This window comes from Carettochelys insculpta, chromosome 4 (assembly GCF_033958435.1).
Source record: "Carettochelys insculpta isolate YL-2023 chromosome 4, ASM3395843v1, whole genome shotgun sequence".
Taxonomy (NCBI): domain Eukaryota; kingdom Metazoa; phylum Chordata; order Testudines; family Carettochelyidae; genus Carettochelys; species Carettochelys insculpta.
Genome location: NC_134140.1, coordinates 43,205,986 through 43,221,586, shown reverse-complemented (window position 1 = coordinate 43,221,586; position 15,601 = coordinate 43,205,986). Strand labels below are relative to the sequence as shown.

Genomic DNA, 15,601 nt, shown 5'->3' with positions numbered 1-15,601 from the left:
TCCATCTGGCTGTACGATGGCCGTCGGATTTGTGCATGGGCTCTGTAGGACTTCTGTCAGCTCTGCAGGCCTCAGCATGTGCAGGGCGGGGGTGTTTAGGAGGGGCCTTTTAAGGGGGTGGCTGCCTGTGGGCCCCAGAAGGGCTTGTCTTCCATGCGACCCTGTCCGTGGCATTTCCCAGCCCATTCTTTTGAATGGATTGATCTTTCAAAAGAGAGGGTTGAAGGTTCAATCCACTTTTTGTGCATAGACGTGCTCTTTCGGATGGTAACTTCCAAATGTTCGCTTTTTGAAAGACCACTGTAGCGTAGACGTAGCTCAAATGTTTTCCAAAGAAAGTCTCTCTTATGCACTGAGCTTGGCAATTGAGGGACTATTAAATTATTCTTCTAAATCACTGATGGGCATGCTAAACTAGTGACAGGGCTGCACAAGTTGCCCACTTTTATCTCAGTGGGCTGCAAGACTGATAAAACTAAGATGGTCTCCCAAAATAGGGTAGCTTTCCTAGCTATGCTTGCATCCTAGGATTTTGCACTTTGACTGGATGCAGTGGGAGCACCTGGCACTCGCAATCAGCACACACCTCACTTTCACATGCCCTTTCTTTATGTGGATGTCACTTTAGTAATACTGGCAGGAAAAAGCCTATATCGATGGAAACCAGTGGAATCCAGCAACCTTGTGTGTGGGCAACAGTAGACAAAATGTTGTGTGGGCCACACACATAACCCCAATGGTTTACATGTGGCCTGTGGGCTGCAAATTGCCCACGAATGTCCTAAATCTTCTAGTGCACTGCTGTTAGAATATGCACAGATCTTGTGATAGTTCTTAGTAGAAATTAGTTTACTGATGAGAAGGTTGTTCTATTTAAAGCTTGCTTGTAGTTATCACTTGTGATCAAATTTTGTATGTTTAGTAACAGGCAGAAATTAAGCATTTTGCGGAAACTGATAGATTTCCATTTGGCCAATTTTAATTGCAAAAAAGTATGCAAATGTATTTTTATATACTCTTTTTCCATGTGAAACTTCGTATTAGTACTTAGTGAAGATGACTTAGTGGGTGCTGATCCTGCTTGAAGCAGGGGGCTGGACTAGATGACCTCCTGAGGTCCCTTCCAGCTCTGTGATTCTGTGACTCCCTTTGCAATACGCTTTTAATGAAGCTGCAATTCTCATTGTTTGAGATCATCTGTCCAATTATGTTCCTTACATTTTCTTAAGAGTGTATGATGTTCTTGATATGCACTCCAGCAACCATACATGGCACACTTTCAATAGAATGGATATATACTACTTTTGTTTGTTCATGTGATCGTATTCAAAAGTGAGAACTTGTGTACTCAAGAGTGACATTCATTCCCCTTACACAGAAATTGGAGAATGCAAGGAACATTTAGTGGAGAAATTCATGCATGTCACAAGAGCAAGGTCAATATTCAGGGCTCCAGTAGTAGCTGCAACCCAAATGAAATGGTTCTATAGGATATAGGGACCTCTGGATCTGCATAAACACAAAGTGGAGGTGGTCCCCATGGCCTTTGTTTGTCCCTGAAGGTAACTTCCACACAGGTCCTGCATTAACTGGTACAGATGCAGATAAAGGGCAAACAGGCAGCCTGTTTGGCTACCTAGCTGACTAACATTACACCGTCCCCTTGATCTTACATAGTGAAAAGAGACTTGCACGGGTCTGCAACACCATAAGTAACACCTTTGGTTTGCAAATTTGAAGTTTTACTATTTAGCCCCCGTTTTGGCCCTCCATAAAGCTACAGATGTACTAATGTGAGCATTCTCAAGACTAAAAATCTTTCAGTGTTCAACTCAGGGATTATACAAAAACATAGATTTAGATTTATTAAAAGATATACTAGAGATGCCCCTTCTGTTGTCACGAATCATGGGTAGTTAATACGGGTGAGTAGTGTGAATGGTTGGCATGAGTGAACTGACAGTAAGTAGGTTGAACAGAGGCCATCCTGAGTCAGTGCTATAGTGGATTATGAATTGGTTCATCATTTAGGGTCTAAGCCAGTGCCCCAGTGGATTATGGACTTGTTTACTACTTTCAGAACAAAACTGTGTGTGCGGAGAAAAGCAAATTTTGTACAAAAGAAGGCCAGTTGGGGTGATGTACGCAGGATGTTCCAAAATTGGTCATAGGCATGCACTCCACCTGCACTGAGGAGTACGACCAGTGAACTGAGGAACACCCTACCCGGACTGAGGGGTATGACCAATGAACTAAACATCACTCCCTCTAGACTGCCTCCTACCGAGAAGATGAATATTACATCAATTTGCCACACAAGTGGTGTCCATCAATGCAGCATAATAGGGTGCTGTGCACGTCGGACTTTCACCTCAATCAACTAACAAACATTAGCTGGGGTCTGGCCAGACCCAGAGGGTGAGTGAGTATGTGTGTGAACGGATTTATGAGTGTGTATGTACTTAATTGGGTAAGAATTAGGCTGTTAAATTGGGATAAAAATTAGGCCATTAACCATTCAAGCTACACATTACTTTTGATTTGCTTTCTAACGGTTAACTATTGAATTTAAACATGGTTTTTAAATTGTTACCATAGGTGAATGCAATAAAATAATTTTTTGCTGTGGAAATAAATCATTCTTTGGATTCTTAGCTGGGACCTGCTGCCAACCTGATAAATTGTACAGCAGCACCCATTTTGTGATACTGTGCTCCTTGTACATTAAAATACATCATACAAAATATAAATATAAATAAAATAACTAATGGGACTATGCTTTACGTAGGCACAAGGTAGAAGACACAAATGAAGCAAAAATATCTGTTGATGTGAATGGACAAAGACCTAAGACTTCTTCAATAAGAAAAGCGAACAGAAGACTGTATTAAAAATTAACAGAGAAGAAAATCAAAAAACTAATACACCTTTGTATAAGCGAAAGTCCTCTGGGGATGGACTTGAGGTCTTACTATTAACACCTCACTTTTAAATCACTTCTAGCATAAAGCACTTGTCCATGAATATAGAAGAGGACAACAAGGATGATAGCATGAAAGGTTATAATTAAGATTAGGAAAATTAGGTTTGCACATCTATCATATAAATACAGTACTGCATTACCTGGCTACCATCTTGGCTCCATCAAGAGACTGTGTTTCTCTCACAATATTAACAGCTTTTTCAGGATTGTTAAGATGATCCAAATATAGCCGGATTACATTGTCCCATTGTTTGGCATTCTCATAAGCCACAACTGCTTCCTTGTATCTGTAAAACAATGATGCTCACACTTTACATTCAAGCTTTCTTGGCTTTAAGAATTCTTCAACATATTCTATGCAAGGCACTCGTTCTTTTTACACTTGAGTAATCACGCTGTGAAACCAAGTTGTTGGTTTTTTTAGTAAATTTGTTTAGTGGATATATATGCCCCTTTTGAACTATACTTCTATTCAAGGGATGGATAATGGCAGTAGGGGAAAACAGAAAATACTTCATACAATACCATCTTGTTAACATCAAGCTGTAACGGTCTACACGCTTTGTGAGACTATCGACATAATTATCTAAACTGGGAAGTTAATAACCTGGTTTTGAATACGAGCTTCTTTTCAACATTTAACATGATCTTAACACAGCCCTTGAATTATATCAAGAGGCTTTATAGTTTCTACTAATTTAGTCAGTCTCCTTTGTTCACTTTTTCCTATCAGTGTTTATTGCTATGTCTTATTGTGACATATTATGAACTATCACTCACATCTTTTAGTTGAGCTTTCAATTACAGAATTATACAATTATCCCCAATTATTAGAAAAAGTGTTACTGTAATTTATTGCAAAAAGCACACAAAAAAAACCACCTTATTTCCCAGACCAGGAAGACTAATCATGGCTTTTTATAAAAACTCAGGAGTCCTTAGAAGAAAAATACATTTCAGTGCATCAAAATGATGAACAAAGCTATAGTACTTAACAGCTTTCATACTACTTTTTAAAAAATAGCTTTTTAAAGCTTAACCCAAGGATAATCAAGCAGAGCTATTTCTTTCCAAGTCAGAAGCACAATCTCTCTCAAGTTTTAAGACATTTGCAGAATATTTGATTTTCATATTTTTCCATGAACACTGTATTAAATTGTAATCAACCGTGCAAATCCAACAGTGGATGGATAAGCAATGAGAGAAGCTGCAGACTCAAACACTGCCCATAGACCCTCACCACCGCTGCTAACCACCATTTCTCGAGATGAACAGGGGCCATAGTAGTAATAGTATTCACTCTGTATACTTGTTTATGAACAAAACTTTGAATATTAGCATTCTGTAGCTTTAAACCCTTGGCCATTTGATTCTGGAAATTAAACGCACCTGCCATCTGCTTCTTTTGCCTTTGCATACTGCAAGTGAATCTTCGGAGATGATACAGAAGGGAGAAGCTCACCAACTTTTGCCCTAAAAAACCAAGATAATAAAGTAATCAAATAATAAATGTGACCTTTCTTTTTTTATGTCTTACCAAAAAACTATAAGCATATTTATAGAAATATGCAAAAGAAAAGAAAAAGTGACTAACAAATGTGCGCAGCCTTAATATCAGTGACAACAGGACCTTATACTTAAGCAATAATGAAGGCAAAAATTAGTATGTAAAAGTGGTCTCATTTCATTTAAATGAACAAGGGAATTAAACATGATAATTTGCATTACAAATATGTTATTTTCTATTATATATATGAAGCTTTGAAAGTGCTTTAAAATTTTCAAAAATATGCATTTATCTAAAAACTGGTAATTTGGTAAACAATTGGTTACTGAGCATTTTTGGGCCATTTTACATTGCTCTGACAGTGTAAAGGGGCCATACAGAAATAGAATATGCTTTCTTTCTTGTTTTAAATTTTGAATGTGATTATAGTTCCCAATCTTCAGAGATATTTAGGCATTTAAAATCATTACAAGTTACATTGCTATATACTTTGGAGGCTCTAATCTGTAGTTTCTGTTTATGAAAAGTATTAGATTGACCAATTTGGACTTTGCCTTACTCTCATTTATTCAAAGAAAAGGCATAGTACTGACAACAGAAATACAAGCTCTCCCCGCACTATCCCAAAGGGTCTTGATTCTGATTTGGAGGTACTAGCTCATGTGGCAAAGGTATATCTGTCTTCTTGTTCAATCTGCAGAAATTGCTAGAGAGAGTCAGATTATGGTGGTATTTCTCTTATGTAGAGACCAGCTCCCTAGGAATGGAACAAGGACCAAATTCATTTTGAAAATGACACCAAACAGCCATATGGTGTCAGTTACTTTTGGACAGTTCTGACCCATGGGCAGCCTAGAACCAAAAGGCTGTACTGCACTTCCAGATGTATCATCTTTTATAAATCAAGAAACTTTAATGAACTAAACATAATTAGGCAAGTAAAAGGATTCAAAGTGTGTAATACACAAAGACACTTAAAGACCAGTTATAGAATTAAGCTAACATAATAATAAAGAGAAGTTTGCTGATCAGTTTAACTTCTGGGGTTTTTTTAAACAAATTTTGATTTACATCAACTTGTGTTTCTGAAGATTCAGTGTGTAAATTATACTTTAATTTTTTTCCCAGGAAAAGGAAATAGACTGTTTAATCAGATGCATATTCAGAGCAGCCAACAGACTTTGCTGGGCCCTGGTCAAGGTGGGAGATGGCTCTGGACCCCCAGAAGAGGCAGCACCTCAGGCAGAGGGGGCAGGGCTGGGGGCTAGCCTTCCCCAGCCATCTCTTAAGCAGCATCTGGTTCTCTGGAGGTCATTTAAACGTCCTGGCGGTCCAGCTACTGCTGCTGCTGCTGTAGTAGTGGTGGCTGGATCCCTGGACCTTTTTAAATCAATGGCCCCTAAGGAAGCAGGTTTGCACATGGTTTGGATGACAGTCAACGTGATCAGGAAGCCTTGTTCCTTTTCAAAGGGCACTACAATGTGATCAGCTTTTAAGAAATGTAAAACATCATTAAAGCTGCACTTACCAGTTTTTACAGCGGATGTAAACTGATGCTGCCTTGTCATAATATTGCCCCTTTTCATATAGCTGGGCGGCTTCTGAATATTGCTTCAATAATGAAAATTATACAAATGTTAATTTACTTGTAGCCAGTGAATTCATCATATTATTAAATGCTGTCTCTATTGCTAGGGATACCTTCATACTCTCCAGAATAGCTCCACAGTCTCTTTTTAGCAGTCTGCTAGGATGTTTAATAGCTTGGTTAACTCCTCGACGAATGTCTCCCATTCGAATGGACATCTGAGCCACTCCAGCAAGGCAAGCTTCATCATGCTCCTGGTACTGTTAATAAAAAGTAAAGTAATAACTATATTTTCAGTACAAAAAATATTGATTTTACAGAAGCCATTGCAATGATTGGAACAACAGTGAAATACATCAACCAGAAACCACTTGACCTCAGGTCAAAATCTCTTCTTGTCTAGAAAATATAAACCAAAAGGTAATATTTTCTGTAAAGGTAATATTCAGTACTTATGATTAAATAATGGAGCCATTAATTGTGGAGAAGCTTATGTATTCCTTCCTGGCCACATTAGGTAACTTTCTGGTGAAGTTTCATCTATTCTTTCATTTTTAAATAACTCACTGGGCCAGGCATAAAGGATAAAGATAAGTTTCAAAAAGGGACTAAAAACAGGAGAAAATATTAACACAGATGAACAGAAAAAGATAGGGAAATTATTTGCTTCTACAAGTTGAACCTCTCATCTGGCACCCTTGGGACACGATCAGTGCTGGAAAAGAGAATTTTCCAGACGATGTGAGGTCAATATTTTCTAGTGCATCACCAATACTTCCACTACTTACTGGGTTCTTAGAAGACATTTAGGGGTAAATTACAGCCAAAGAACAGCAGAGAACGCTGAGAGGCAGGACTGGGGATTGTAAACAAACTTTATGGCTACATCTACACTTACAGAAAACTTCGAAATGGCCACGCTAATGGCCAAATCAAAGAATACTAATGAGGCGCTGAAATGAATATTCATCACCTCATTAGCACGCCGCAGCTTGTCGATACTGATATGAATAAGGGGATTTCGATGTTGGCAGGGCCCTTTTGAAAAGGACCCCCATGTAGACGAGCTGCGGGCAAGTGAAGTGCCGCGGCCGTCAGCATGCTAATGAGGCGCTGAATATTCAACCTGTAACTGGACTTCTCTCAAGGTACTAGCCTCACGAAGTCACACATTTGGGTTTAAAAATACACACAAGCAAGCATTCTTTTGTTTTGAAAAACTGGACTCTCTGTTTTATTCTGTTTACTGAACTACTGACGACAGAAAGGGAGCAGAGATCTATACAAGAGCAACGAGGGGTGCTGTGGCACCTTATAGACTAACAGAAATGTATGAGCATAAGCTTTCATGGGCAGAGACCCACTTCGTCAGATGTATCTGACGAAGTGGGTCTCTGCCCATGAAAGTTTATGCTCATACATTTCTGTTAGTCTATAAGGTGCCACAGGACCCCTCGTTGCTTTTGCAGATCCAGACTAACACCGCTACCCCTGTGATACTTGAGATCTATACAAATATCATATTTCAGTATATTATTATTTTGACACTGTCCCCCTTAATATTTACATAATTATCACGAAACTGTTTAAAATGTTAAAAATAATTTCCCACTACTACAATGTTATTTCCATAAATATTAATCAACTAGGGCTGTCGCTTATTTGCAGCTAACTCATACGATTAGCTAAAAAAAATAAATCACTATTTTAAATCACACTATTAAACAGAATGCCCAATAAAATTTATCAAGTATTTTGCATTTTTCTATATTTTCATAATATTTTCTGTATTATAATTAAAATCAAGCTGTCTTTTTTTAATCACAAATATTTGCACTGTGAAAATGACAAACTTTTTCAATTCACTTCATGCAAGTACTGCAGTGCAATCTCTTTGTCATGAAAGTACAACTTAAAAATGTAGATTTCTTCTGTCACATTAGTTCACTCAAAAAGAGAACAATGCAAAAATTTAGAGCCTACAAGTCCACTCAGTTGTAAAAAATCAACCATATGGGGTCAGACCAAAGGCCTAAGTCCAGGTATGCAGTCTACTGACAGAAGCCACTACCAGAGCCCTCTGAAGGAATGAACAGTACAAGTAATACATCTCCTTTTGCATATTCACAGCCCTGACAGACAGAAGCTAGAGACACCATCCCTCTCCATCCTGGCTAATTCCCATTGATGGATCAATCCCCCATAAATTTAACTAGTTATTTTTTTTTAAACCCTGTTAAAATCTTGACCTTCACAACAGCTTCTGGTAGGGAATTGCACATGTTGACTGTGCATTGTGTGAAGAAAATCTTTCTTTGTTGTTTTAAATGTGTTGCCTATTAATTTCATTTGGTAACACCTGGTTCTTGTGATTATGGAAAGGTGTGCATAACTCTTATTTACTTTCTCCATACCACTAATAATTTTATAGACATCCACCTTATCTCCACCTTAGTCCTCTCTTTTCCAAGCTGAAAAGTCCCAGCCTTATTAATCTCTCCTAATATGCCAGTCCTACTTGAGGCCTCACTCCTTCCAGGAGCATGGAGCTGGCCCTCCCTGCACTCTGCCCAGAGGCCCAGCAAGTCTTTGAGCCTCCCTGACTCCTGCAAATGTAACCAAATTTGTTTGTCTGAGCGACTGAGTGAACAAGAAACAGGACTGAGTGGATTTACAAGCTCTAAAATTTTACAATCTTATTTTTAAATGAAGGATTTTTTGTATGTAATTCTACATTTGTAGGTTCAACTTGAATGATCATAATTACACTACAGTATTTGTATTAGATGATTTCAAAAATACTATTCCTTTTAGTATTTTTTCCAGTGCAAATACTTGTAATAGAAATTAAATTGAGTACTGTACACTTGTAAACTGTGTTGCAACTGAAATCAATATTTGAAATATTTGAAAATGTAGAAAAACACCCAAAATATTTAAAAGGTATTCTATTTTTAACATTCCAATTAAACGCAATTAACTTTTGAATTGCACTTTTTTACTTTTAATTCCAAATTTTTAATCACTTGACAGCTCCATAATAAAATACTGCTTATTATCAAGTATGCCATTTTTCTGTGTGTGTAAAATGACAGAAAACAGCAATTCATCAATATTGTTCTTCCAAAAGGAACAGTTATATTATTTCAAAATACAAAATCCTGTATTTAAATATACTGCAACAAAAAGATTCAGTGTATATTGTAATTACTTGTATACTGCCATCATCGAAGTGTTACCTTATTGTCTCCTGTGATTCCCTTCTCATAGTGCGCCAAAGCATTAACGTAATCACCCCTAAAAGAAAGTAAATGTATGTGTAAAGATGCATATTAATAGGATGAACAGTTGCAGATATTAAGCATGCATACTTAGCTGAACAATAAATGGAATGGATCATCTAATGCAACTCATTAAAAACACATTTAATCTGATGATCACATTTTTCCAGCATTTAAGTTGCAATTCTTTTTGAGCTGGCCACTGCACATTTCCATTTTTGTGATGTGCCCCCCAGTGCTTCTGCATTTCCTTCGGAAATCTTCTGGAAAGCATCACCTATTGGGGCTGCACAAGAATCTTTTCATGGCCCCAGACATATAGAGCTAATACTTGGCTTAATCTAATTCTTGACACCCCGCCCCCGCCCTGCCCCTCTGCTCTCTGATTTGCTCACCTTGATAATTTTTTTCTGATTTGTCAACCTTGATTACTGTTTTTGGTTCTCTGTGCCTTAAATATTGAGTCTGTTCTGGTATGGCTATGGTCTGAAGAAGTGGGTCTGTCCCACCAAAGCTCACCTAATAAATTACTCTGTTAGTCTTTAAAGTGCTACTTGACTGCTTTTTTGTTTTGATAGTATATAGACTAGCACAGCTCCTTCTCTGTCACTTTACCAGAATAAGACTGCTTAATGGCTGCTCAAAGTTACACAGTTGAAGCAAACATGTGACCCAACTTGATTTGACAGCAAAGGGAACAGGATATAAACCTGGCAGAGACTGTGGGATTTCTCAGGGATTTGGAATAGCACCACAATGAGCTCTAGTGGCTCAAACAAATCAACAGTTTTATACAAATGCTTTCAGGACACTATGGGCTTGTCTCCACTTGCCCCCAACTTCGAAAGGGGCATGTTAATCAGGGTGATGGGAGATTACTAATGAAGTGCTGAGGTGAATATGCAGCACTTTATTAGGCTAATTCTCCCCCGCGGCAACTTCAAAGTGTCAAGCTACGAAGTGTGGCATGCGTGTAGCCACAGGCACGTCAAAGTGCCTGCACTACTTCGAAGTGCCTTTACTCCTGAAAATTTTGGGGAGTGAAGGCACTTCGAAGTAGCGCGAGAACTTCAAAGTGCCCACAGATACACGCATGCCGGCACTTCGAAGTTGCCACAGGGGAGAATTAGCCTAATGAAGTGCTGCACATTCAACACACTTCATTAGTAATCTCCTGTCACCCTGATTAACACACTTCAAACTTGGGGCACAAGCGTAGACCCAGCCTACTAGTATTTTTCCACTTAATAGGAGTAGTAGTATAAAAATATGACAAGACTTTACAAGAGAACATACGTGAATTCAAGCTGCATAGCATACTCCTTTGACATGAATGGGATCTGATCTGGGGCCAAACGCTTAGCCAGCTGTAGCGCGCTGTCCCAATGCTGCAAATCTCTTCTCATCTGTTACCAAAAGAAACCCTTTGAAGTCAGCTTTTTGGGGAATAAAACCAATCTTCTGATTTAAGCACCAAATACTGGATTATACTAATTTCTAATATTTTACATTTTATTATCAATGTTAGCATCTTGGCTAGATTCAGAAAGTTTAATATGGATGATGGTAAGAAGTCGATACTGTAATAAAAAGTGTCATATACTACCTTAACCAACTGACAGATCCATATCAGTATGACTCAAAGCCTGTGTCTACACTAGCCCAAAACTTCAAAGTTTACTAATGAAGCGCTGAAAGGCATATTCAGCGCCTCATTAGCATGTCGGCAGCCGTGGCACTTCAAAATTGCCACAGCTCTCCGCCGCGCAGCGCAGCTCATCCAGATGGGGCTCCCTTTCGAAAGGACCCCGGCAACTTCGAAATCCCCTTGTTCCTATCTGCTGCATTTCAGCGCTTCATTAGTAAACTTCGAAATGGCCATTTGCATGTTTTTGAAGTTTTGGGCTAGTGCAGACATGGCCAAAATGTTTAGAAATACTACAAAATTGAGCAGAATTATCAGCAAGTAAAGGAAGCACGTAGTAGTATGTATTAGATTGGTAGGAAAAAACAAGTAATATCTGACAAAGTTTTAGGCAACTTAATTGGGTACCTCAAGTGCAGCAATGGGACAGGTGGATGCTAGATATAAATCCTGAGCCAGATTAAAGTCATTAGTAAACATGGCAAGATGTCCAGCTAACAGGTTGTGGTCTTCTATTCCCTGTAAATAAAAATAATCAGTGTTACAGCCGTGTAGAAGATAATCCTATTGCACGTATCATCCTCTTCACCCAAAGAAACAGGGCACACACTTTTGCTACAATGATATGCAGTTATACAACTTGTTAAAACATCCCTTATTACGCAACAATTGGGACTCTTCTCAACACACACATATGGGCTCCCATCAAATAGGAAAGGGGCGATTCTACCCTACCACATGACAGTCAGCAAAATGTAAGGGCTGTTTTAAAGTTCTCATTTTAAAACTTCCAATAAAGCTAATGGTTCTCATCAGCCGTGTCTACGCTAGCACAAACCTTCAAAATGGCCATGCAATTGGCCATTTTAAAGATTACTAATGAGGCTCTGAAATGCATATTCAGCACCTCATAAGCATGCCACAGGCAACGGCTCTTCAAAATTGCCGCTTTTCGCTGCCACACGGCTCGTCCAGACAAGGCGCCAGGAACTTCAAAATCCCCTTATTCCTATCAACAGTGCATCATAAATGCATCAGCAGATAGGAATAGGGGGATTTCTAAGTTCCTGGGGTCCTTTTCGAAAAAAAAGAACCCGTCTGGATGAGCCTTGAGGCAGCAAAAAGCAGCAATTTCAAAGAGCCGCAGCCCACGACATACTAATGAGGCATTGAATATGCATTTCAGTGTCTCATTAGTAATCTTTGAAATAGCCATTTGCATGGCCATTTCAAAGATTTGTGTTAGTGTAGACGTAGCCCTCATGTAAGAAAGAGTTGCAGTAGTGGACATCAATCCAATGCTTACATAAATTACACAAGTTTTTTAGACGGTTGGCATTTCACAAAAACAGCAGAGGCATTCAGAGTTATACATTTTTTTCAACTGTTTTTAAATGAGAAAATGTTTGAATGTTATTACCATTATAGCCATCCAAAATCAGCAATTTGCAATACAATAGCCTAACGGTTCCTGTTTTCATACGCATTTACGATGCACTGTTGCAAATCAGAGATCTTAGAAAGTTACAAGGTAACAATCAGAAACATTTCTCAATAAAAAGTATAATAAAATGCTTCATTCTGAGTATCTGCATCATCTCTGTAATATTTATATCGTATGTGTACACACAGTTTCAAGTCTACTAATTACATATTTGAACAGTATGCAAATATTAGAAAAAAAAGAAAAAGGAATGAGGAAAATGAAAATATAAAAACACTACAGTTTTCTTCTTTGTTTTCTTAAAATCCACATTACTTTGTATACCTATATTGTTTTTATTAATTTTGGATTTAAAAACCCACATTAAAGCAACGTATTAAGATTACTTACTTAAACACAAAAAGCTATAAACGCAAAAAAAGAAGGTTACTCACCCTGCCCAAGTGAGAACTCAAGTTCTTTGAATGCCAGTGTTGTTGACCATTAGCGCCTGGTTGGGCCACATGTGCCCATAAGCTGTGTTGCGGCCACTGAAATGTGTCAAACCATACATGACCTGACACCCGCAGTTCCTTCTCTACCATGGAGTCCTTATGTTGAACTCCAAAGTAGAGGGGAGGAGGATAGGCAGTGGATGGAGCATCCACAGGGACCCACATCTCAAAGAACGTCGGTTATCACAAAAAGCAGGTAACTCTAATTGTTCGAGTGCTGTCCCTGTGGGTGCTCCATGCCAGGTGACTGTAGAGCAATATTTCCTAAAGCAGAGGGGACTTTGGAGTGGCAAGTATAGTAGAGGATGGTGGGCCAAGCATGGTGTCCACCCTGGAGTCTTGTGCGGTAGCATAACGATTAGCAAAGATATATTCAGAATTGCCATGTGACAACTTTACAGATTTCCACATTGTGGAACAACAAGAAGTCCTGTGGCACCTTATAGACTTACAGATATTTTGGAGCATCAGCTTTCGTGGGCAAAGACCCACTTCATCAGATGCATGAGTGGGGGGCAGGTTCAGAGGAGTATTTAAAGAGTGGGGTCCCAGTAAAAGGGAGGGCCAGAGCTGACAAGGTCTATTCAATCAAGTTGGAAATGGCCCCTTATCAGTTGTATTTATCAAAAGAGGGAAAAACAAGTCTGATCAGACGGTGGGTGGGAATGGTCCATTGTCAGAGTCTAATGTGGAGCTGTTCACACCCAGGGCAGAGAAGTTGCTTTTATAAGGGGCCAGCCACTCCGAGTCTCTGTTTAATCCTTGGTTGATGGAGTCAAATTTGTAAATAAATTGCAGCTCTGAGATTTCTCTCTCCATTTGGTTTTTGAAATTACCATTCCTGATGTCTGATTTATGTCCATTTATTCTTTTACGTAGAGACTGTTCAGTTTGGCCAATGTAAATTGCAGTAGGTCATTGCTGATAATGTACAGAAACCTGTGGGAGAGCACTTCAATCTCCCTGGACACTCAACAACAGATTTAAAAGTAGCAGTCCTAAAACAAAGAAATTTCAAAAATCAAATGGAGACAGAAATCTCTAAGCTGCAATTTATTTGCAAATTCGACTCCCTCAACCAAGGATTAAACAGAGACTGGGAGTGGCTGGCCCCTTATAAAAGCAGCTTGTCTGCCCTGGGTGTTAACAGCTCCACATTAGACTCTGACAATGGACCATACTCCCCTGTCTGATCTGACTTGTTTTTTCCTCTTTTGATACATACTACTGATAATGGGCCATTTCCAACTTGATTGAATAGACCTTGTCAGCTCTGGCCCTCCCTTTTACTGGGACCCGACTCTTTAAATACCCCTCTGAACACCACCCCCCGACTCATGCAACTGATGAAGCAGGTCTTTGCCCACGAAAGCTTCTGCTCCAAAATATCTGTTAGTCTATCAGGTGCCACATGACTTCTTGTTGTTCTCAAAGATACAGACTAACACAGCTACCTCTCTGATACTCGTCACGTTGTGGAAGAATGTCAGCAGTGTTGCCATGGCTCGAGTGGAGTGGGACCTGACCTCAGCAGGAGGTTCAATGGTCTGGTTTTGATAGCATGTGTCAATACAGTTTGATATCTATTTGGAAAGTTGTTTATATATCGCTGCACATCTGGATCGTTCTGTTGTTGAGACGAATGGTCTGGGAGATTTATGAAATGGTTTTGTTCTGTCTTTGGTATCTAGAGTGTGATATCCCTTCTGACATTGAGTGTGTGTAAAGAAACTTCCTGTGGGGTTTCATGTGGCTTGGGTTAGAATGTAGGAAGATGTACGGGTTAGTCAAGGGGGAAGGCAGATTCTACCTTCAGAAGGAACTTTGAAGCTGAAATTCTTAAAAAGTACACTGTATGGTGTATAGGTCAAAAGTGCTACTTTCATGGACCCTTGTAGCAGATGTAATTGCAGTAAGGGAATCTACTTTCTCAAACATATGCAGAAAGGGGCAAGTAGCTAGGGGTCTGAAGTGTGTCTCATGGAGCTACAGAAGACCAAATTGAGATCCTAGGGGATTAGGGTATGTATTTCAGGGTACAAGTTGTGCAGTCCTGCAAGGAAACGTTGTGTAATTGGTGTGAAAACACAGACAGTCTATTGATTATGTTGCGAAAGGTGCTAACTGACATGAAGATGTACTTCGATAGAGCTACATGATAATTCTGAGTTCTTGAGTTCTACCAGGTAATCCAGTACCATAAAAAAGAGGCAAGGTGCCAGGGATAAGTAGTGCCTTTGAACTGCATATGGAAAAAAAATCCATTTTTGCAGGTAAGTATTATACATGGAGGCACATCTGCTGTTCAGTAAAAAAAACGCTTCAGTTGTTTTGAACAGGTTAACTTCTGTAAATGGAAGAATAGAGCAGCCACACCTTCAGATGGAGCTTTTCCAGTTGTGGATGGAGGATCTGACCCTTGTCCTATTGAAGATGGTGCCCGGAGAATCAGAAGAACTGACTCTGGGGCTGTTTGCACTGATGGTAAAGATCTTTAAGGGGATTGCTTCTCCTTTAGGTAGATCCCTCTGTAGAGAATTAGAGGATCTCTTCCTCTTCTCAAGAGAACAGAGTGGTAGTTCTTGTGGACTTGGACCCCACTGGGGAGCCTTTGGCGGAGGACTTGTGGTCATCTTCGTCAGATGCTGACTGGAGAGAT

General features: G+C 39.3%; 1 protein-coding gene across 1 annotated transcript in view; it reads right to left on the bottom strand.

Moving 5' to 3' along the window:
- The window catches only part of WDR19 (WD repeat domain 19), a 123,013-nt gene that overhangs the window by 40,043 nt on the left and 67,369 nt on the right, over window positions 1-15,601 (bottom strand). The window contains exons 19-25 of the mRNA XM_074992613.1: window positions 11,413-11,523; window positions 10,656-10,765; window positions 9,318-9,375; window positions 6,192-6,338; window positions 6,019-6,101; window positions 4,373-4,456; window positions 3,124-3,270 (exon numbers count right to left, since the gene is read on the bottom strand). Of these exons, the coding sequence (XP_074848714.1) occupies window positions 3,124-3,270; window positions 4,373-4,456; window positions 6,019-6,101; window positions 6,192-6,338; window positions 9,318-9,375; window positions 10,656-10,765; window positions 11,413-11,523 (740 nt within the window). The remainder of the gene's footprint in view (window positions 1-3,123; window positions 3,271-4,372; window positions 4,457-6,018; window positions 6,102-6,191; window positions 6,339-9,317; window positions 9,376-10,655; window positions 10,766-11,412; window positions 11,524-15,601) is intronic.